General features: G+C 60.3%; 1 protein-coding gene across 8 annotated transcripts in view; it reads left to right on the top strand.

Moving 5' to 3' along the window:
- Window positions 1-20,057, top strand: part of ARHGEF2 (Rho/Rac guanine nucleotide exchange factor 2) — a 42,379-nt gene extending 22,322 nt beyond the window's left edge. For 4 of the 8 annotated variants that reach the window (XM_045784095.2, XM_045784099.2, XM_045784100.2 and 1 more), the window contains 21 exons: window positions 4,809-4,953; window positions 6,931-6,998; window positions 7,281-7,344; window positions 8,309-8,438; window positions 8,630-8,739; window positions 8,828-8,974; window positions 9,445-9,695; window positions 9,839-9,964; window positions 10,341-10,458; window positions 10,639-10,887; window positions 12,393-12,469; window positions 13,247-13,416; window positions 14,623-14,690; window positions 15,993-16,190; window positions 16,538-16,657; window positions 16,744-16,811; window positions 16,921-16,956; window positions 17,162-17,212; window positions 17,359-17,802; window positions 17,977-18,160; window positions 18,927-20,057. In XM_045784095.2, the coding sequence (XP_045640051.1) occupies window positions 4,809-4,953; window positions 6,931-6,998; window positions 7,281-7,344; window positions 8,309-8,438; window positions 8,630-8,739; window positions 8,828-8,974; window positions 9,445-9,695; window positions 9,839-9,964; window positions 10,341-10,458; window positions 10,639-10,887; window positions 12,393-12,469; window positions 13,247-13,416; window positions 14,623-14,690; window positions 15,993-16,190; window positions 16,538-16,657; window positions 16,744-16,811; window positions 16,921-16,956; window positions 17,162-17,212; window positions 17,359-17,802; window positions 17,977-18,160; window positions 18,927-19,000 (2,898 nt within the window). In that variant the 3' untranslated portion in view covers window positions 19,001-20,057. Of the gene's footprint in view, window positions 1-3,935; window positions 4,592-4,808; window positions 4,954-6,930; window positions 6,999-7,280; window positions 7,345-8,308; window positions 8,439-8,629; window positions 8,740-8,827; window positions 8,975-9,444; window positions 9,696-9,838; window positions 9,965-10,340; window positions 10,459-10,638; window positions 10,888-12,392; window positions 12,470-13,246; window positions 13,417-14,622; window positions 14,691-15,992; window positions 16,191-16,537; window positions 16,658-16,743; window positions 16,812-16,920; window positions 16,957-17,161; window positions 17,213-17,358; window positions 17,803-17,976; window positions 18,161-18,926 lie in introns of those variants that run through there. The other 4 variants (XM_045784093.2, XM_045784098.2, XM_045784096.2 and 1 more) reach the window with 3 other exon arrangements.
- Window positions 20,058-22,042: the final 1,985 nt, after the last annotated feature.

The following is a 22,042-nucleotide window of genomic DNA, read 5'->3' as shown; positions in this document are numbered from 1 at the left end:
CCGCTCCTCATTCTCTCTGCTCTGCTTCCTACCTTCCCAGGCCCAAACGCCACAGGCCCCTTTCCCTCTGGCCCGCTGCTCTTCCCCCTCCTCCCCCAAATCCTAACCTTCACATCTCTCAGAACAAAGAGTCCTTTCCTGTCTAGGAGTGGGCAGGGGCCTCTAGGATGGCTCCGGAGGCTGGGGTCCCCGTGGAGTCTCCAGGACCCCAACACTGGAGTGAGTGGGGCAGGTGGAGTGGGAGAGAGGGAGAGGCGATTTCTTTGTTCTGAGTAAGGAGAGGTGCTGGCTTTGTGTGCAGGATGGACTGGGAGAGGAGCTGGAGCCAGAGAGGAGGGGTGGGGGAGCAGGGAGGGGCTGGCAGGGCTGGGCAGTTTTGCCAGGAAGTTTTGCAGGAATTGGGGGTCCCTAGGAGGTTGAAGCTTTTAGGGGCACAGGAAGAGATGCTGGGGGTCATGGAGGTTCGGGACAGAGCCGAGGGGGGCACTGAGTGCTGTAGGGGGTTGCTTGTGCTGGAGAAGGGCCGACTGGGCTCAGCAAAGGATTGAGAGGGGCCTGAGCTCAGTCCTGGCTTCCCTGGAACCAGATCCGGGAGGGGACAGATATGGATGTGGGACTCCCGTGCATGCATGGGAACTGTGTGTCGGGTGTGTGTGTCTGTCCCCAGGTGCCCTGGGTTCCTGTTTGGAGTGGTGGTCACCAGATAAGGGGGCGCGAGCTTTCTGCAAGTAGTTCCATTTTTGCTTCCGTCTCTGGTTTGACGGCCCTCTAGGAGCCTGAACAAGCAGATTGGTCAGGACTCCGGGAGCTGGTGAGAGAAATGGCTAAGAGGAGCTGGCTGGACCCTTCTGGGTTTGTTTGTGTCTCTTGGGGGAGGGGGTGCCGGCAGCAGCTGCCCCCTCCCAAGTCAGCCGGCCTGCCCTGTGCCAGGAGGGCAGGGAGTCCTGGCAGCTATTGTTTGCCGGCACAAATGCCCGTCTGTTCGCCTCACCCCCCCTCCCCTCTGCTGTCTCTCTCCTGACCCGACAGGTGTGGCCGGGCAGGGGGCAGGCTGGGGTCCAGGATGCTTGGGTCTCAGGGCCCCTGGCCTGATTTGATTCCCCATGGCCCTCAGTACCCCTCTTCTGCTGCGCCCACCGCCATTGTCTGGGGCTCATCCTCATTCATCAAGCGAGTATTTACTAAGTGCCTTTGTGTGTTCAGTGGTGGCTTTTTGTGTTATGTTTCTGGCTTTGGCGCTAGCATTTCCGTTTGGCCACCTTCTCCTCGGCCTGCTGCCTTCTTGTCCCTGGAAGCTGATGCAGGAGCAGAACCTGGCTGAGGCCATCCCAAGCCCTTTCCTCAGTCCCGTGGCCAGGGACCCGCTGTCTCCCCTGTTCCCAGCCCAGAGCTCATCCCCAGGGCTCCCTGGCCCTTCGCATCCTATGACTGCACCCCTGCTGGTCGGGCTGAGCCGCAGATGACAAATCCCGGTGCAACCCCAGTGGGACCCGCGGGGGCCCTGTGGTCACCGTACAGAGGCTTCGCCACCTTGGGGAGGGGGTGCTGTGAGCTGCCGCAGGAACAGAGGCGATTCTGAGCACCACGTGACCCCCCCCACACCCCGAGGTCTTGGTGTGGACATCCCCAACGGGGTAGCCGGCACCGTTGAGCGCTTGGGCCTTGCGGGGACCAGCGCCGGCCCTCCCGGGCGGCTCTGCCATCCCTGTTGCCCCCGCGGAGCCCAGGAAGCCAGGCTTGGGCATTGCCTTCTTCGCGTATGCCACCATGGGAGGCAGAGTGCCGATTGGGGGCAGACGACCTCTGCCCCAGAGCTTTTGAGCCACCAGCTACCGTGCCCTCTGCCCTTCCCCCAAATTTCTTTCCCCAAAGTGACCAAGATCTAGAAGGACAATGGAGGGAGGGCTTGGGTTGGCCTCTTCTGGCCTCCGGAGGAAACCCCCCAGGGCCTAAGCTCAAAGGAAGCGGAAGAGAAGCGAGATGGGGAGATGGGGGTTTTCATGGCTCAGGGCGAGGGTGCCGCTGGGACCCCCTGTCCCTCGTCCGTCCTCCCGCCCGTCCTTCCTTCCCTTCCAAGTGCACGCCGACTGCCTGCTGTGTGGGGCGCCGAGCCGGGTGCTTTTGGGTGCCCTCGTCTCTGCTTCCTGATGCCGCGGGAGAAGCTTCTGTGAGGCTGTGTGAGCAGGAGTGGCCGGACACTGGCCAGGCAGGACAGGACTGAACCGGGCAGGAAGGGCTTCTGAGTGGTGAGGGTGGCTGGTGCGGAATGGGCAGCAAGGCCATGTCTCGCTGCAGGGGTTGGGGCGTGGAGGTGAAGGGCTCTCCTGCGGGTGGGCAGGTAGACAGGAGACCAGTGGGACCATCTTAATACCTGGAAGAGAGTGGGACAGAACCAAACAGAACCAAGCAAAGGCCATTCGCTGCATCTCAGGAGCAGCTGCCCCCCCCCCCACCCAGTGGCAGACCCTGTGTCCTTCCATCCTCCCGGCCGGGCGCTGGGGCGGGCATAGACTGCACCAAGACAATAGCGCTAGGCAGTGCCAGGGCCGTGGCTGCCGGGCAGTGGCCGAGGTGGGGTGTGCTGCTGCTGTGGCTGCCCACTGCTGCCTCACCTACCCACGGGGTCCCTCAGAGAGGCCGAGTGTGGGGAGCAGGGGAGGCTGGGCCCAGAGCACCGGGGTCATCTGTGGGCCATCGAAGCCAGGGAGGGGAGGGCCCGAGACACTCTGTGCTCTGGCTGCCCCCTCCCCTCCCTCCTCCTCCCACCTCTTTCCCAGGTGAGTCTCCAGGAGGTTTGAGGCTGGAGGGCAGAGGGTGGAGCGAGGGTGAAGGGAATGGGGACTTGGAGCAGCCAGGCCAGATCTCCAGCACCTCCCCTTCTGGAGTTGACCCTGACCCGGACATGTTCTTTTCCATGTTGGCTGGTTTGATGCTTCCAGTGCGAGCGTAGTGAGTGCTGAAAGTTATTTGTGTCGTAGAGAAGGCTGGGCGTGCAGGAGAGGAGAGGGGCTGTGGCAGTGAGGAGAGACCTTGGCACCTGGTCATTGAGCTCCCACGTCATTCAGAGGAGGATTTGATCTTCTAAGGAGCTGTAATTTGGAGCAAGACAGATGGAAGTTAGACCAGGGGAGAATTTTCTAGTGATCCAGGTAGGCAGGTACCAGAGTAGAGGGAAGGAGGCCCAGAACACTGGAGGCTGGGGTTGGAAGGCTGGGCTTGCCTAACCAGGCCTGGGGGAGGCGGAGGGAGTGGGCTGCAAGGGGGAGGTTAGGAGGGAGAGGCCACAGGCTGTAGGGAAGCCACAGGGGGAGGAGGTGAGAAGGGAAAGGCTGAGGGAGGGGAGGAGACTAGGAGGAGGAGGAGGAGAGGGGAGAAGTAGGTGATGGAAGTGGGCAAAGACCCTAAGACCTCCAGTTTCTGCTTATCAGCAGACAAAGCTAGCGCTTCTGCATGGAGCCAGGGGAGATCGGACCCCGGCCCTGGAGACCTCAGGGCACCGTGGCCCAGCGCCCTCTGGTCCTCTGGCCCCCACGCTGTTGACTCAGCTCCCGCACACTTCCCTTTTCTGCTGGAGCACAGAGCACAGAGTGCCCGCCTAGCACCAGCCCGCCTAGCACCAGCCCGGTGTGGTTCCCCCGCCCCCAGCCTCTCAGCTGCTCGTGTGGGAGCCAAATCAGGCCCAGGCCAAGGGCTGTCCCCAGCGCCCCAGCCAGTGTCCCCCACCCTGGGGTGCCTGCCCTCAGCTTCAGCGGTCTGGACCCTGCTCTGTTGCTGAGAAGCTCGCAAGGCTGGGGGTGGGGCGTGTTCCTGCCAGCCCTGTCCTGTGCGCTGCCCTGGTGGGGACCTCTGAGGAAGGTCCTGGAATAGGTGGGAGAAGGGCATCCCATGCTGTCGCAGGCTCTTGGGGGACAGAGAAGGGAGGGAATGACCAGCTGCGGGGGCTGCAGGGAGGGGACCACCAGCCTCTGAGGTCCTGAGGACGGGTGCTCTGTGCCCCGTCTTGCTGGGGGCCGAGCCCAAAGAAGGGTGTCGCAGCCGGAGGACGGAGGGTAGATGGCAGACAGCCCTCGGGATGGGAGCTGGGTGGGCAGAGTGAGCTGGGGGAGCGGCAGCTCGCCTCGGTTTCTGAGGGTAGCATAAGGAATAAAAGTCAGACTTCCTGCCGGAAGGAAGGAGACCCGTGGGCTGAGTTTCCTTCCTCCGAGAGACCAGAGCCAGGCTCCAGCCTCCCACAGGGGCCCCGGCGGTTTGGGATCCTGACCTCTGGGTTGAGGGTGGCCTTGGAGGCATTCTGGCCTCCCGCCAAGCTAGAGGGGCTCTCCTGCCCCCCACTGTGACAGCGGAGCGGGCTCCAACACCCGTTGTCATGGTTATAAGAGCAGCTAACTCCCCTAGATTTGAAAGCGCTGGTGAGCTGGCACCCTCTGCTTCGCCCGCTCTCCCCTCCTCTCTGCGCATCTTCCCCCAGCTCGGAGGAGAGCTTTCAGCAGCCTGGGGGCGAGCAGAGCAGGGCTGGGAGGTGCAGGGAGCACGCCGGGCTAGAGCCGGCGAGATGAGTGGCCACAGGAGGCAGCCCAGCCGCAGGGGCCAGGTAGGTCAGCGGCCAGCTGGGCCCCTCGGGGCTGGCCCGGGCCCTCTTGGACAGCTGCCTCTGACACCCTATGGCAGGCCCTTCTTTGGGAAGTGGTGTCTTTCCGGCAGCCCCGTGTGGGCATCACTCCCTGGCCTCTGCCCTCCACCTGTCTCTGGGCACCAAGGGCACCTGGCATCTTCAGCCTCACTCCCTGTCTGTCTCACCCTTTCCGCAGACCCGGGAGAAGGAGAAGATGAAGGAGGCCAAGGACGCCCGCTACACCAACGGGCACCTCTTCACCACCATCTCCGTCTCGGGCATGACCATGTGCTACGCCTGTAACAAGAGTATCACAGCCAAGGAAGCCCTCATCTGCCCGAGTAAGTCGTGTGGGTCCCGAATGTCACTCTGCCTCAGTGCCCGCTGACCCTCACCTTGCTGTCTGTCCTTTCTGCCCGGGGTACCTAGGGTCAGTCTCTTGGAGCCCCAGCGGGGCCCAGGGCCAGGGCCAGATGCTGAGTCCTCCCTCGGGGCACAGGCAGGGCTATCTGGGAGTCAGGGGCGGGAGGCTGGGGTGGCTCCCCTTGCAGCTGTTGTCCGCTGGGTGTCCCCTGGCTCGTGGAACAGCTGCTGAGGGTGAGGAGAACTGCTTGGAGAAGGATCAGGAATGTCCTGCTGTTGGTGGGGGGGGTGGCAAGCCGCGGCCTTGCACCTGGTTCTGCCTGTCTCCCTGGGCAGAACTGGAAGGTCAGGACTCGAGGGTCCCCTTGTCCCTCCCTTTCTCTTGACTGGGTGGAGCCTGAAATTTTTTAGTCTCTGCAGTTTGAAGTAGGGGACGGGATTAGGACCCTCCATCTCAGATGTCGGTGTGAATGACAGACCGTGAGAAAGAGGGAAAACAGCAGGAATGTGTGTGTTGGGGGATAGAGGTCAGAACTCCTGACCTTCGCCGCATCTGAGGAAGTGCGAGCAGGGCAGTCTTCCTTTCCTAGGAGGCCGCAGGCCCCCGCCCCTCTGTTCATGGCAGAGCTGCCCCCCTCCCCCCCGCGGCACCTGCTGCTGACGGCAGGACCGGGGCTGCGGCTCTCGGTCTCCATGCAGCTGGAGAGCCAGTGAGGTCGCCCTGCTTCCTCATGACCTGTCTCAGAGTTAGGAGGACGAGGAGGGAACCCCGGTCTGGATCCCCTGAGACCTGACAGAGTTCCCCATCGGGAAGCTTGTTGCCAGGGGAACCAGGGAGGCAGGCAGCAGGCACTATTTTGAGAGCAGGTGGAAAGCGGAGGTTTGCTCCAGAGACGCTGGGTGCTGGGGTAGAGGAGGGAGCTCTAGGGCCGCGGGGCAGCCCCAGCCCCCTCCGGTCGCCCCCTCCGCCCCACCCTGCTCTTCTGGTGTTTGTGGAAGTGAGCTTGCTGCTGGGTGCTGTGTGCGGAGTGGCAGAGTGTTCCTGTGCTGTTGGACACGGCAGAGGGAGCAGGAGAGGGCAGGGGGCCGAGGCGCGCTGGGGACAGGGACAGCCAGCGGTCCCACTGCCAAGGCCTGGCCACTCCTCCTCTCCTTTCCTCTTGTGCGGAGTGCGGACGGAGTGTGGGGGCTGTGGGTTTGCCCTGGGCCGGAACGGGGGAGGTAGGGGTCAGAGCTGAGCCTCAGGGAAGGCTGGCAGGCTTTGCTGGGGGGACGGGGCGGGGTCTGTCCCCATTCCAGCACCGGGTCCAGAGCCTTTGAATTGCTAGGCCTGGCCATGGTTCGTGGGCACATGTGTGGCACAGCAGCAAGGGCCTGGCCTCTGGACGCAGTCACGCCGGGGTTGCAGTCACGCCGGGGTTTCAGTCCCGGCGGCACCGCTGGCTGCCTGGCCTCTGGCGGGGGGGTCTGACCTCTCAGGGAGGCGGGCCCCCATCTCTAAAATGAGGATCATTGAATCTACCCCAAAGGGTTGTTAGGATCAAGTAAACGTGGGCCACGTGCTAGGTGCTCCGGGGGTGCAAACCGCCCCCCTGCCCCTGGCCCCCCGCCCCAGCTGCTCTGTGCCTGCTTCTGTCCCGTGGGCGTCCTCTTCCATCTGTCACTCTCAACCACCCCTGTGCTCCTTGAGCTCGTCTCTGGCAGCCAGGAACCCCTTCTTCCCTCCGGGCCACCCCTCAGGTCACCTTTGAGTCAGAATGGCCACCTCTACCCCTCACCTCGTTTCCTGCTGGGAGGAAGGGGGAGGAGGCGTGGGGAGGTCGGGTCTGGCAGTGGCCGGAAGGTCTGGGAAGAGGGCCGTCTCAGACTGTGGCCAGGGAGAGACGGGCGTCTGCGTGTGGGTGTGTCCCCCCGGACCACGCGGCCCCCCTCACGCGCTCCGCCCCACCCCCCAGCCTGCAGCGTGACCATCCACAACCGTTGTAAAGATGCGCTGGCCAACTGTACCAAGGTCAAGCAGAAGGTGAGCTGGCAGGGCCGCGGCGGGCAGGGGGACAGTAGTGAGGTGCCCTTCCTGTGCACTCCTTACCCTGTGTCCTCACCATGGGGCAGCCCACACCCTGCGCCCCTGGCCTCAGGCCCGCTGCTCTGGACACATCCCCTCGCGTGGGGCGCAGCCACCCTCGTGCCCGTGACCACTGTGCCAGCTTTCTCCCAAGGGGCCAGCCGCCCAGCTCCTGCCTGTGCCTGTGGGCGTGACCCTTGGTGACGGCTGTCCCGGTGTCTCTTTCGCTCTGTCCCACAGCAACAGAAAGCCGCCTTGCTGAAGAACAACACTGCCTTGCAGTCTGTTTCCCTTCGCAGTAAGAGTGAGTGGTGGGGGTGCGCAGGAGACCCCGTGCAAGGCCCCCCTCTCCATGGGACCCCTGCTGGGACCCCAGCCCCTCAGCCTGCAGGCTCTGCTGCCCCGCAGGCCGTTCCCCGCATGGTACCCTCCCCCCCTCAGTTGGAAGTGGACAGTGGTCCCTCGGGGCTGTCCACCCTCTCGGGCCGAGGGGCAGGGCAGAATTCTCATGGGGTGAGGCTTGGGCTGGCCGGTCGTCTGAGCGCGCACACCGCACTTGGCCTTGCGGGCAGCTGACGAGTGCCGTTCAGACAGCCTCGGTGTCGCAGGGAGAGCAGATGAGTCCCTGCTCCACCACCAGCAGCGTCACCCTGGACAAGTCCCCTAACTCTCTGAGCCTCAGTGTGCACTCATAGGCTTGTTTCGGGGCCGAGACGAGACAGGACGCACGTTAGAAGTAGCATGCGAGCTAAGTGAAATAAGTCAAGCAGAGAAAGACAACTATCATATGATTTCTCTCATCTATGGAACATAAGAACTAGGAAGATCGGTAGGGGAAGAAAGGGATAAAGAAAGGGGGGTAATCAGAAGGGGGAATGAAGCATGAGAGACTATGGACTCTGAGAAACAAACTGAGGGCCTCAGAGGGGAGGGGGGTGGAGGAATGGGATAGACCGGTGATGGGTAGTAAGGAGGGCACGTATTGCATGGTGCACTGGGTGTTACATGCAACTAATGAATCATTGAACTTTACATTGGAAACCGGGGATGTACTGTATGGTGACTAACATAATATAATAAAAAATCATTAATAAAAAAAAAAAGTAGCATGCGAGTGTCGGGGGCGCTGCCCCGATCTCTCCGCGGCCAGCAGATGGGCGGGGGACGGAGTGGCAGCGGAGGCCTCGTTTCTAGGCCACGAACCTGGGAGGCCTGGATCCCGGGAAGCAGCAGCGTTGATGTTTGCCCGCTCGCTGTCGCCCCTCCAGCCACCCCCCGGGAGCGGCCAAGCTCTGCCATCTACCCCTCTGACAGCTTCCGGCAGTCCCTGCTAGGTTCCCGCCGCGGCCGCTCCTCCTTGTCGCTAGCCAAGAGTGTCTCCACCACCAACATTGCTGGGTGAGCCTCTGCTTGGGGAAGGGACAGCCAGGGGGGCACGGCAGTGGGGACCAGGAGGCCTGGGGGGTCCTTTCTGTCCCTGAGCTCAGAACCGTAGACAGGGTACGTGCCCCTCAGACCCCAGCCTCGGTTCCCCATCTGGGGAGGGGTCTGTCGCCTAAGTTGGGGTGACGTAGACCCTCTTCCCTCAGACACTTCAGTGACGAGTCTCCCCTGGGGCTGCGCCGGATCCTGTCCCAGTCCACAGACTCCCTCAACATGCGGAACCGAACCCTGTCCGTGGAGTCCCTCATTGATGAAGGTGACGGCCGGCCCGGAGAGGACTGTGGGGGCGGGGCGGGACCCAGCCAGGAGAGTCGGGCTCAGTCGCGGGCCCTGCTGATGTCCAGGTGCAGAGGTGATCTACAGCGAGCTGATGAGTGACTTTGAGACGGATGAGAGGGACTTCACAGCCGACTCGTGGAGCCTGGCCGTGGACAGCGGCTTCCTGCAGCAGCAGAAGAAGGAGGTCATGAAGCAGCAGGATGTCATCTATGGTGAGCCAGGACCACCCAGGCTCCTCTTCCTATCCAGGGCCTTTTGTCCGGGACCTTCCTCCGGCCAGCGCTCCCCCTAAGACCCTGTTAGCCCTGGCCCCCCCCCCAGATCCTTGCCTCCGGCCCACGAGTTACCATGAGGCTCCTGCCTTTTGGGGCTCTTGGTCTCCCAGGCCCCATCTTTACCCCTTCCTTCAAATTGGTTCTCTGCCTTTGCTCCCAGCCCGTTCCATGCCTGGCACCACACGGGGCTGTGGGAAATCTGGACGTGAGGGGACACGTGGTTCTTGCCCCAAGCAGCTTACAGCCTGAGGTAGCAGAGCATAAAGAGAAAAAATGATTAAAGAATAATCTAGACCGTAACAATGCCGAGTGTCACCCCGGAAGGGACCTCAAGACCTGGGGTCCCCAGCCTAGGCCCTACCACTGTGGCCAAGCCAGGGCGGGTGCAGTGAGCCGTTGTCCCGCAGAGCTCATCCAGACGGAGCTGCACCACGTGCGGACGCTGAAGATCATGACCCGGCTGTTCCGCACGGGGATGCTGGAAGAGCTGCAGCTGGAGCCGGCCGTGGTGCAGGGCCTGTTCCCCTGCGTGGACGAGCTCAGCGACATCCACACACGCTTCCTCAGCCAGCTGCTGGAGCGCCGGCGCCAGGCCCTGTGCCCCGGAAGCACCCGCAACTTCGTCATCCACCGCCTGGGGGACCTGCTTATTACCCAGGTGGGTCGGCCGGGCGGAGGTGTGATCCGAGTCTGGGGGCGGGGCCACGAGAGCCGGCGAGGCGGGGGCCAGAGGGGGTCCAGAGGATGATCCGGTGTGGCTTTGAGGGACCTGCTGACCCAGCCCGGCTCCCCGACTTCTAGTTCTCAGGTCCCAGCGCGGAGCAGATGCGCAAGACCTACTCGGAGTTCTGCAGCCGCCACACCAAGGCCTTAAAGCTTTACAAGGAGTTGTATGCCCGTGACAAAAGATTCCAGCAGTTCATCCGGGTGAGCGGAGCTCTTCAGGACTCGCGCCCAGAGCCGCCGCTGGTGGCCCAAACCCCGCCTCCCCTTTCTTGGGGGGCACGGCGTGCTGCCGGCCACTGAAGGCCAGGTGCCCACCGAGCCCTGTGGTGCGTGTCAATGATAATCCCTCGGAGCAGGGGAGCAAGTGCCGTCCGCACCTTTGTCTGGTTGGTCCTCGCAGGAGACCCGGGGCGTGGTGCTCCCCATTCCAGATGCAGTCACCCAAGCCAGTGGGAGGTCCGCGGCCAAGTTAGGGCCGGCAGCGGAGAGCTTAGGCTCCAAGTGCCGTGTTCTTTGCTGTGCTCCCCCCCCCCCGCCCTCCCCGTGCTGGCCCTGAGCCCCACCTGTGTCCTTGCAGAAGGTGACCCGCTCGGCGGTGCTGAAGCGGCACGGGGTGCAGGAGTGTATCCTGCTGGTGACCCAGCGCATCACCAAGTACCCGGTGCTGATCAACCGGATTCTCCAGCACTCCCACGGTGAGGGCGCGGGCCAGGGGCCGCCGTGCGGGGAGGGCTCTCGGGCTGGGGCGAGGCCTGGCGACAGGGTCAGCTGTGGAGCCAGGGACCGCCTCTGATGAGGACGGGATCCGGACACCATGGGAGCTGGGGCGGGATGGGAGCGGACTGGCCGTGCGTCACACCGACCCGCGGCACCAGGGACCGAGGAGGAGCGCCAGGACCTGACCACAGCACTGGGGCTGGTGAAGGAGCTGCTGTCCAACGTGGACCAGGATGTGCACGAGCTGGAGAAGGGCGCCCGCCTGCAGGAGATCTACCACCGCATGGACCCTCGGGCCCAGGCCCCGGTGCCTGGCAAGGGCCCGTTCGGCCGCGAGGAGCTTCTGCGGCGCAGACTCATCCACGACGGTTGTCTGCTCTGGAAGACGGCGACAGGCCGCTTCAAAGGTCAGTGTCAGCGCGGCGGCCCCACGAGAGCCCAGAGTCAGACACAGAGAGAGAGGGGCATCCAGCCCGCGGGACGTCTCTGCAGCCCTGCATCCGCGGCCCAGAGGGAGGGAGATGGGGACTCTGTTGCAGCAAAGTCTGAATTCTGTATTTCACTTCATGGGCCACATGGGGCTTCCTTGTCAGGGTGGGTCTTTGCGTGCCCGGAGAGCTACCGGTTTTGATGAGGAAGACAGAGAAACTGCAGGACCAGGGGACAAGAGCGGGGCAGCTAGCAGGGCTGTAGAACAGGCTTCAGGAAGACAGCCAGGGAAGGCCCAGGACAGGGGACTGAGCCAGCGAAGGACAGGCAGGATGGAGAAGAGAGAAAAGAGCAGAGGGGACCGGGGCAGGGTGGGGCGGGGGGCACACTTTCCCGGCATCTTTCCCCACACTGCACTGGCCACGTCTTTCCTACTCAAAGCAGGGCCAGGAGAGTAGCAGGCCTCGGCTTTGGGCGTGAGGAATGAGGGCCGGAGTGAAACTGCTCCCTGAGGCCTGAGCCTGAGTCCTATGGCATGAAATCCCCCCTCCACGGGCTGGGGGATGGCAGCGCTTACCGGCACCTCCCTTCATCCCTTTCTCTCTTTCCCATCCCTCCCACGCAGCAGCTAAGAATATAAACCGTGGGGGCTAAAAATAGCAAGGCTGGAGAGCTTTATTTCTGAAGCATTTAGCAAAAGCCCTCCCCTCTGTGTGCCCACAGTTTAGTAAGATCTCCAAGGGCAAAGGGTGAGTGTGTGTTTTCTTGACTGTGACCCCTGAGTTTTAGGGACTTGACCTTTTGTCTCTGCCCCCCCCCACCCCACTGTTAAAGTGTGGGACTCAGGAGCAGAGTGGCTGGAAGGTGGGGCAGAGAAGGGCGGTGAAGGAGGCCTCTGGGGTCAAGGGAGGTGGGATTATTCAGCTGTGGGAGGGGTGGATGTGAAGCCCGACTGTCCCCTGTGTCCTGAGCACCCAGACGTGTGGGGCGGGGGGATTTTAGGTCGGATAGCCAGAAACCTCTTATGTCAGTTGTGAGGCATGGAATTTAAAGGGCTTCCCCTCCCGCTCTGGGAATGTTTTTCATGCTCACGAAAATTCTGGACCCTTTCACCCAGAAAAATACACGTGCGTGTTATATTAATATGCACAATTATGCAACCCGGGGAGGTTTGCAGAGCCCCCGGAGTCAGTAGTCTCCAGGTTACGGAACCGGCCTCAGCAGGGTGAAGTGGGTTTTCCTCAGATGCACTGGTGACCCCCCCCCCCCCAGTCTTCTCTGGCCAAGAAGCTGTTTGATCTGGTGATACAGGCACCTTTTCCCCGGGCATTTCTGAGCTGTAAGAACGGCAGGTGGGAGGCTGCAAGGTAGGAGGAAGCGGCCAGAGGTAAGAGAGTCGTCAGGACTGAACAGCTCAGGCCTGACCCCCAAGAAAGAGGCAAGCCGCTGTCCAGGCCTCTGATGCTGGCCGCTCTCCCGCCAGACGTCCTGATGCTGCTGATGACGGACGTGCTGCTGTTTCTGCAGGAGAAGGACCAGAAGTACATCTTTCCCGCCCTGGTGAGATCTTCCTCCTTCTCCTTTCTCAGCACAGAGAAGTGTCACGGGCTCTTCTTGCTCTTCTACCCCAGCCAGAAAGAACCCGAGAATCCTCCAGAGTCTAGTGGCTATGACTATAATCGTTACTACAATATCATAAGGAATAAAAACAGCTAACAGGTTACTGTTACTGTGTGTAGACACTTTCACACTGTGAGGAAGGCCCGAATGAGCCCCTTTTTGTAGATGAGGAAAGTAAGCCTGAAAGGTTTTTTTCATGTGGGTGGTTTTTTAAATGTATTTATTTATTCTTATTATTATTTTTAAAGATTGATTCATTTGAGAGAGAGAGAGAACACAAGCAGGGGAGCAGTGGAGGGAGAGGGACAAACAGACTTCCCGCTGAGCAGAGCCCCATGTGGGCTCCATCCCAGGCCCCTGAGATTATGACCTGAGCTGAAGGGAGACGCTTCACCGACTGAGCCCCCCAGGCGCCTCTGAGTTTGTTTACTTTTTAGTCATCTCTGCCCCCAGCGTGCGGCTTGAACCCACAACCCTGAGGTCAAGAGTCGCACGCTGCCCTGCCCGAGCCAGCCGGGTGCCCCATAAACCTTGATGTCAGTTAACTTGTCAGAGGTCACATGCGCTCTGAAGTGCCCTCTGCCCACGCCAAAGCCGGGGCTCTCAATTCACTTTGCAGGTGGGCTCTTCAGTCCTTCGGGCACGCCAGAAAGACTGAAGAGCCAGACATCCCGAGGTCAGGGCTCCCACGCTGAGTGCTTCCTTTCCGCCCCGCAGGACAAGCCCTCGGTGGTATCACTGCAGAATCTGATTGTGCGGGACATCGCCAACCAGGAGAAAGGGATGTTTCTGATCAGCGCCGCACCCCCTGAGATGTATGAGGTCCACACGGCATCCCGGGATGACCGGAGCACCTGGATCCGTGTCATTCAGCAGAGCGTGCGCGTGTGAGTGCGTGCGTGGCCGCCAGGATCCTGCAGCTGTGGGCCCCAGGCCACAGCACTCGCTGGGGAAAGAACCCAGGGTTCAGAGGGGGAGGCAGGGGCTGGGGGAGGAGCACGGCGGCCCGAGGCAGGAAAGGTCATCTGAGCCGTCATATCCTGCGTGCTTCAGGCCGTGACCACCCCGAGCGCCTCTCAGGAGCGTGAGCTGGCGGGCAAAGGGATGCTTGGAGCCGTCCCGTGGTGGCTCCCTGCCAGCCAACAGGACAGTTTCAGGGGCAGGAACACCTCAGGCTGTAGGCAGTGGGCTGGTACGGATCGGATTGTGTTTTACCTTTATTTTCTAAAAACGCATGAAAAAGGGAGTGAAGGCATTGAGACTAGAGCCCAGCCCATGCAGTCGAGGCAAGAAGGAAACTGTTCCGTGTGCTGTGGCCGCGGACCTCGAGCTTCTGTGGGGCGTACGTGGGATTTGAAGCCCTCGACTGTGCGTCTCTCGTGATGAAAGAAGTAAAATGTGTGTTAAACGTTCAGAACGGGTCCTTGGAGATTACGCCAAATATGAAAATCAGGATATTTGTCAGTTGTTTTTAGCTTTTAGAAATGGATTTTCTCCACTTTGTAACATGTAAACTTATTTTTACTTCTGCAATTTAGACTTTTGAACAAATTTTTCAGAAATGCATACCAAAGTGTGACATTGCCTGTTCCGGGGAAACCATGCGAAATACCCATCCCATTGGCAGTAGACCCATGGTGGCCTCTCTGTTAACAGTATTAATATTTGTCATTGTGAAAATTATAATTAATACTCTGTAATCAATTCATCGAGCTTCTGCTGTGTTCAAAAGCATTGTTATATTTTTTCATTTAATTCTAACAAAAAAACCAGGGAAGAAGAAAGAGATCATACCCATTTTTCAGATGAGAAATAGAGGCTACCGCCTGGTAAATAGTGCAGCCAGGATTTGGGCCCAGTTTGCTTCACCCCAAGGCCTGTGGTGCCCGTCCTTGTGGTGCGACCCCACAGGTGGCCTGTGGAGAGGCACATGCACCAGGAAATTCGGATGATGGGTGTGAAGAAAAGCAGGGGGTCAGGAGTGAGCGAAGCCAGGGCTTGGGGCTGCTGAGTCTTACAGGGAAGCACCGAGCATGTTCAGAAAGGAGGCTGATTGCTGATCCCTCAACCCGACCCAAACTTTACCTCTCTAGGTGCCCGTCCAGAGAGGACTTCCCCCTGATTGAGACAGAGCACGAGGCTTACCTGCGTCGAATCAAGAGTGAGTTCACCCACAGAGCTCGGGAAGTAATTTATAATACATGCCCACAATGGAGTACTATGGAACTGGTTAAAGAGTGCCAGTAAAAAGAGCGGTTTAACACAATAGAGGGTGTATGCTACCTCTGGTGTAAAAATAACGGGGATAGGTGTGTGCGTGTGTGTGATATCTCCAGAAGGGGAGCTGGGGAGACCAGGGTTGAGCCATTAATCTACTTTTTTTACTTTTATTAGAGTATGAACTAACTGCTATACAAAAAGACCAACAAAAATCCGTTTCTTAAACAAGGTAGAAGATAATTTCTCCCCAGTCCACAAGTGGGAAGTGCAGCGTAGTCAGTACACCTCTGCCATCTTCAACATAACAGATTCTCCCACTTCCCTGTCCAAAGTAGCTACTCTAGCTCCTGCCATCACATCTGCCTCCCAGCTAGCAGGGAGGTGGAAATGAACAGGCAGAGTTTATACCCCCTTTTATTTTCTTTTTTAAAGATTGTGTTTTATTTATATATAAATAAATATATATAATATGTATGTGTGTATATATATATATATATTTTTTTCTTTTTAAGTGAGTTCTGTACCCAATGTGGGGCTTGAACTCATGACTTTGAGATCAACAGTCGCATGTTCTTTTGACTAAGTCAGCAAGGTGCCCCTTAAGATTTTACTTTTAAGTAATCTCTACACCCAAGGTGAGGCTCAAACTCATGACGCCAAGGTAAGAGTCAGATGCTCCATGGACTGAGCCGGCCAGGTGCCTCTATATCCCTTTCTTCTAAGGGCCAATCCGGAGAGACGCTCATGTCCATTGACCACAGTTTAGTCCCGTGGCAATGTCTAGCCGCAGGTCAGGCTTAATTGGGCAGCCACATGCCCAGATGGAATCTGTGTGGACTCTCTCAGTAAAGGAAGGTGGGAGAATGACAGTGGTTGGCACCTGCAGTTCCGGCCACAGACCTTGTATGTTTTGTTTTGACAACAAAACTCCAGGGGCGCCTGGCTGGCTCTGCGAGTAGAGTAGACTCTTGATCTCGGGGTCGTGCGTTTGAGCCCCACATTGGGCATGGAGCGTACTTTAAAAAAAAGAAAGTTCATGTATTACTTTTCCCCAAAAAAGTGTTTTCTTTTTCATAAATGCCAAAAATCCAGAATTAAGTACTGCCACTCAGCCCGGCTGTGGCCCCCAAGCCCTTGGGCCGCCCTTCCCGCACCGGCTCTCTGGGTGCCCCCCCCCCCCCCCGCAGCCGCCCTCGCCCCCGCCCTTGCCCCCGCCGTGTGCTCACCTGTTCTGTACCCACAGCGGAGCTGCAACAGAAAGACCAGGCCCTGGTTGAGCTGCTGCAGGAGAAGGTCGGGCTGTTTGCCGAGATGACCCATTTCCAGGTGGAGGAGGACGGGGGCGGGTTGACCCTGCCTGCCCTACCCAGGGGTCTTTTCCGCTCCGAGTCCCTGGAGTGCCCCCGTGGCGAGCGGCTGCTGCAGGATGCCATCCGCGAGGGTGAGGGAACCCTGAGGGAGGAGTCCAGACCCATCCACTCGGCCTCACAGAATAGGGACACGTGGCTAGATGTGGACACACACAGCCTCAGTGTCCAGAAACTCCCCGGGGCACCAGGTGGAGGGAAGGCGGGGGAGGAGGCATGGTGCTTGCTACTGTTTGACCCCGTGTCCTGTCTACGCTTGTGCTGTGCCTTTGGCGCCCTTCAGTGACCTCTGCCCTGTGGGGGTGGTAGGAGTGAGGCCCCTGGGCGGCTGACTGTTGCCTGGGCCTTGGGTGGAAGGCGCCCTGCCGTTCCCTGCAGGGTTCCGTGTGTCTCCTGCGCTTACCTCCCCCCTTCCCCATAGTGGAGGGTCTGAAAGACCTCCTGGTGGGGCCCGGAGTGGAGCTGCGCCTGGCACCCCGGGAGCCAGCCTTGCCCGTGGACCCGGACAGCGGCGGTAGCACGAGTCCTGGGGTCACTGCCAGTGAGTGCCTGGGTGGAGGCCATGGTAGCGGGCGGGCGGGAGGGGCCGGGCGTGAGGTCAGCCCGTCCTGTTTTCCTTGTCCACAGACGGGGAGGCCAGAACCTTCAATGGCTCGATTGAGCTCTGCAGAACCGACTCAGACTCTAGCCAGAAGGTGGGTCTGCAAGAGCTGTCAGGGTGGGAGGGGGCAGCTGGCCTGTGGGCCCAACACACAGCTGCGGGGGACAGGTGCCTGTGACTCCCATCCTTGTCTCTGTCTGCAGGACCGGAATGGAAATCAGCTGAGAGCCCCCCAGGAGGTGAGGTGGGAGCCTGCTGGTGTAGCCAGCAGAAGGGAGGGTGTTGTGGCTGAGGAATCGGAGCCCGGTGTGGGTGCTGTCGGGGAGAGCCTACATCTGAGAGTGTCTGGAGGCTCGCTGTCCCCAAACCCCCCATTCAGTCACCCTGCGGCAGCGCTTCTGTCCTGAAGCTGGGCCCTGCCCCCACCCTCTCGTCTGTCCTCAGGAGGCGCTTCAGCGACTGGTCAGTCTCTACGGACTACTGCACGGCCTCCAGGTCAGCGGCCGGACTGGGATGGGCAGGGGAGGAGCCAGAGCAGGGCTGCCTGCTCACGGGCTTCTGGGCCAGTTCCCCGCGGAACCCCACCTGGCCCCGGGGAGTGCGGGTTCCGCTACAGCTGGGGGTGCCCCTTACTCCCCCAGGCGGCCGTGGCGCAGCAGGACACCCTGATGGAAGTGCGGTTCCCGGAGGGCCCCGAGCGGCGGGAGAAGCTGGCCCGGGCCAACTCTCGGGACGGGGAGGCCGGCCGGGCCGGACCCACCCCCGGCGTGCCCGACAAGCAGGCCACGGAGCTGGCGCTCCTGCAGCGGCAGCACACTCTGCTGCAGGAGGAGCTGCGGCGCTGCCGGCGGCTGGGCGAGGAGCGGGCCACCGAGGCCTGCAGCCTGGAGGCCCGGCTCCGCGAGAGTGAGCAGGCCCGCGCCCGGCTGGAGCGGGAGGCCGAAGAGGCCCGCAGGCAGCTGGCCGCCCTGGGCCAGAGCGAGCCGCCTCCGGCGGAGGCCCCCTGGGCCCGCAGGCCCCTGGACCCGCGGCGCCGCAGCCTCCCGGCGGGCGATGCCCTGTACCTGAGCTTCACGCCGCCGCAGGTAAGGAGGCCTGGGGGGCGCTGAGCTGGGAGGGCGCGAGGCTCCGGAGACCCCCGGGTCGGCCGCGGCGGTGTGCGCCCAGAGCGCTGGGAGCGGTGGCGAGGGCGCCGTCGGTGGCGCGGCCCGGCTGAGCTCACTCCCTGGCCTGCCGCCTTTCCTGCCGGCCCGTCACAGCCCAGCCGAGGCCACGACCGCCTGGATTTGTCTGTGACCATTCGCTCTGTCCATCGACCCTTTGAGGACCGAGAGAGGCAGGAGCTGGGCAGCCCCGAGGAGCGGCTGCAGGACAGCAGTGACCCCGACACGGGCAGCGAGGAGGAAGGGGGCAGCCGCCTGTCGCCGCCCCACAGTCCCCGAGGTGAGGCCGGAATGGAAGTGGGCCGCCGCCCTTGGCTGTGTCCTGGCGCCCTGGGACACTTAGGGGAACCCGTAACTCACTTCTGAGGGCTACGGTACCTCTTGGGAGGGACACAGAGGACGCACTTCCTGCATTTTCCGATGCTGAACGGCAGTGGAGCTCTAGGAAGCAAAGAATGTAGGAGCCTTTCCAGTGAGTCTGTGACACCAACCTTTTCAAGTGACATAGAATTTTTTTTTTTAAGATTTTATTTATTTATTTGCCAGAGAGCGAGCGAGAGCGGGAGAGCACAGGTGGGGGGGGGAGGGCGGCACAGGGAGAAGCATACGCCCCTCGGAGCAGGGAGCCCGATGTGGGACTCAGCCCGGGACCCTGGGATCACGACCTGAGCCCAAGGCAGACGCTTAGCCAACTGAGCCACCCAGGCGCTCCTACACATAGATTTCTAAGTAAAAAAAGTTTCTGAGACCCTCAAATTTCTTAGTTGATTCAGGAAATACAAAATAACCAAAAGCTAGTGTGACTTTATGTAATAATCTTAAAATATTATGTTATTAGCCAAAGTGTATCTTCCTGTCCTCAGGAAGGATACAAAGTAGGCAGGTGTGGGCATGACTTTGTTGTCAGGTTTCCGCTCGCCCAGGGCCTCACAGACCTCTGCCACCCTCCTCACAGCTCAGGTCTGGAAGGGGCGCTGTTAGTGCAGGGGTGCAGCTGCTCGCAGGAGCCTGTGCTCTCCCACTAACTCTGCCCTGTCCTCCTTCAGACTTCACCAGAATGCAGGACATCCCGGAAGAGACCGAGAGTCGCGACGGGGAGCCTGTGGCTTCAGAGAGCTAAGGGGGCCCCTCCCCCCGTCCTGTGCCCCCAGGAAGGACACACCAAGGGAGGCAAACTTTGGGGACTCCAATCTGCCAATGGCGACGGAACTTTCGAAAGAACTGCTGACTGTCCCTGCCAGCTCTTGGGCTCCTTGGACGCCTGGGGCCCTTAGGAAGCTGGGGGAATTGGGCCACAGTGCCCCCTGCTGGCATCCAGGAGCTACACCACAGATGCCAATTTTTCATGCCTTCTTCCCTCTACTTTAGGAAAATTTATTTATTTATTGTTTATTAGTTACACAGGGAGTGGGGAGATTTAGAGGACCAGGGACATGGGAACCAAGCCATAGGGATCAGGGGGCCTTGTCCTGTAACACTACTGGGGTTTATTCAGGGTTAACCACGCGGCTGCTGGGTTCTAGCCCTGACCCCCCCTCCCCAGCAACACCGACTTTGAGGAGAGGCTGCACCACGGGACCCTGGGGCCCTTCTAGAAGGGCTGTGGGTGGAGCCGTGCCTCCCTCCCCTCCCCAGCTCACTGCTGTTCTCCCTTCTTTCCGTCCTCCATGGAGACCCCAGGGAGACAGCCTGGCTCCCCGGAGTCGGAGGCAATGGAGTAGGTTGAGGTGGACACAGTGGCTCTGTTGGGGGGTGAGGGGGAAAGCCCACGGGACCAGAATGTTTTTTGTTGTCGTTTTCTTTTTTGTACCAAAGCCAACTGCACGTGTTTTGTATTTTTAAGAGATGATGTAGGCAATTAGAATCACAGCCTTCTATCTCCGCTTATCAGAAGAGCTTGAGGGGTGGGGGGAACGGCGTCCCCCCATCTGCAGTAACGGGGGACCTACTCTGACCTCTTCTCCAGCCATTTGGAAAACATGTTGTAGGGTGAGTTGGGAACTCTCTGTGAACCCGGACCGCATCCCCACCTCAGCAACCACGACTGAAACCTCAGTGTCAATTTGGGGGATTTTCCAGTGGACCCCCAGTGCTCACCAGCCCCAGCCGTTTTCTGCCAGTTTGTTAAAAAAGAAAAGATAAAGCAGGGAAAATTAAAGACCTGGAACCCCCACGAAGTGCTGTCTCTCAATGTCTGCCAGCCCTGCTGGCAGCCAGACCTGTGTTGTCCCCCGAAAGGAGGTGCAGGCTGCCTCCCCCCACACAGGCCCCTCCCAGAAGAAAGTGCCACGAGCCTTTGTGTCAGCACGGACGTCCACAAATACAGGGGTCAAGATGAAGGGCACTTAGGTTCGGGGGCTGCTGGGGATTCCAGAATTAGAAAACTGGTCTCGGCCTCATTTGCATGCCCTGCTCAGAAATGGCGTCAGCCTGTGGCGCCCTCCCCTCCCCTGCGCGTCCAGTTCCTGCCGGCCTCTCCCCAGAGCCGTGTGTTTTCAGATCCAGCCCCCACTCCGCCCTCGGTCTTTACGTGTCAGAGCCCTGGGGCAACCTCTTTCAGGGGCGGTGAGATGAGGTCTGTTTCAGTTCTCGGTTTTGCTGCATTTCCTCTTTCTGGTTCTTACCCCCTGCGGCTGGGGGAGGGGAAGAGGGAGGGCGGCCAGGCGGCCAGGCTGCACACGCGCTGGCACACTCGCTGGCACACGCGCACACCTCCGCGGGGGAGAGGCACTGAAATCTGCGCGGGGCGCCGGCACCTGCCTCCTGTACTGCCCGCCACGTCAGGCCGACGCTGCCCGGCAGGTGCTTGCTCGCCCATCAGGGGGTCTTTGCAGCGGGCGGGTGTGGACGGGAGGGCTGCTGGGCCATTGGCCGAGCCAGGCAGGCGTGCCCTGCACTTCCCTCCGGAGTGCCAAGCATCAAGCTCACGGACCTGCGGCTCAGCCGCTGTCTGCCGCGTCAGCTGGAAGCTGGGACCCCCTCCAGGGTGGAGTGGAGAGAGGAAGACCCCCGTGTGGGTGGGCGATACTAGCACTCAGACCAAGAAAGGGGAATGTGGGGTCCTCCAACGTGGTCCCACAGATCCGGTGAAGGTCAGGAGAGAAGCGGGAGCCTGGAGACACAGAGGCCAGGGTGGGTGTGGAGAAGCCCACGGCTCATGGGGACAGCACTGGTGTAGCCCCGGCAGCATGGTCCCTCTGCCACTCCTTGACCCTGAGACATGATGTCCACCTTTCTCTGACGTGGCTGTTTCTGGAGAGGAGTCTCTTGCAGTTTTCCCCATTCTGTCCACGGTGCCCTCACTAAGCCCCTCAGAAACCCAGTCTTAGCCTAGATCCTTCCCATTGTGGTTTCGAAGCTCTCTGGCCGCTTGCTGCAGGAGCCAGGGCCCAGCTTCACCACAGTGCCTGCCTTCCTCTGCAAGGAGTGCCCAGCCACCTGCCCAGGCCTCCGCCGCCCCTCTCCTCTCGGTGGTAGGTGTGCACACAGCCACTCACCTAGGACTTGGACCTGTTGAAACTCGTCAATATTTATTTACCTCCAGGCCCCATGAGCAGAGATGCCCCCAAGGGAGCCCTCGGAGGAGCTGAAGGGGGTGGTAAGAGAGGAGTACTTAGATGGGGAGGATTTTCCATCTTGAATTGACTGGGAACAGACCTGGAGTTTTGAAACCAGTTTAAACATGAAAGACAGGAAATTAAACATCAAGAAGCGAATTAGATCTTAACGTTGCTTAATGTGTTGTGAATTGGGCAGCTGTTGGGAGTCTCTCCTGCTCAGCACCCGGATGGAGCTAGAGCAGAGGGGGCCAAGGGCGTGCTCCCAGCCATTGCTCTGGTCCCTTGAGACGCCAGGGTGGTCAGCCTGGTGGCGGTGATGGCGGCCACAGAAGTGGGAGCTCCACCCTGTTTAGCTTCTCCCACCCCACTCCTATCCAGGGGCTGGCCCCCAGAAGGTCCCTTCTGATTGCTCTCCATTATCACCGCTGGGTCTCCGTGGATATGGAAACCAAAGGCAGACCCCCTGCCCTGGAGAACACTGTTCAGAAGAGACTTGAGGGGCCAATTCCTCACTCAGTTCTTGACTCAGTTCTACGACTTCCATTTCACCCCGGAGTATGTAAACATGTCCCAGATGAGACCTCTTTGGCTCCCGGTCCCCA

The sequence above is a fragment of the Ursus americanus genome, chromosome 2 (genome assembly GCF_024610735.1).
Source record: "Ursus americanus isolate L20-20 chromosome 2, mUrsAme1.1.p, whole genome shotgun sequence".
Classification (NCBI taxonomy): Eukaryota; Metazoa; Chordata; class Mammalia; order Carnivora; family Ursidae; genus Ursus; species Ursus americanus.
This window is presented reverse-complemented; position numbering and strand designations above follow the sequence as displayed.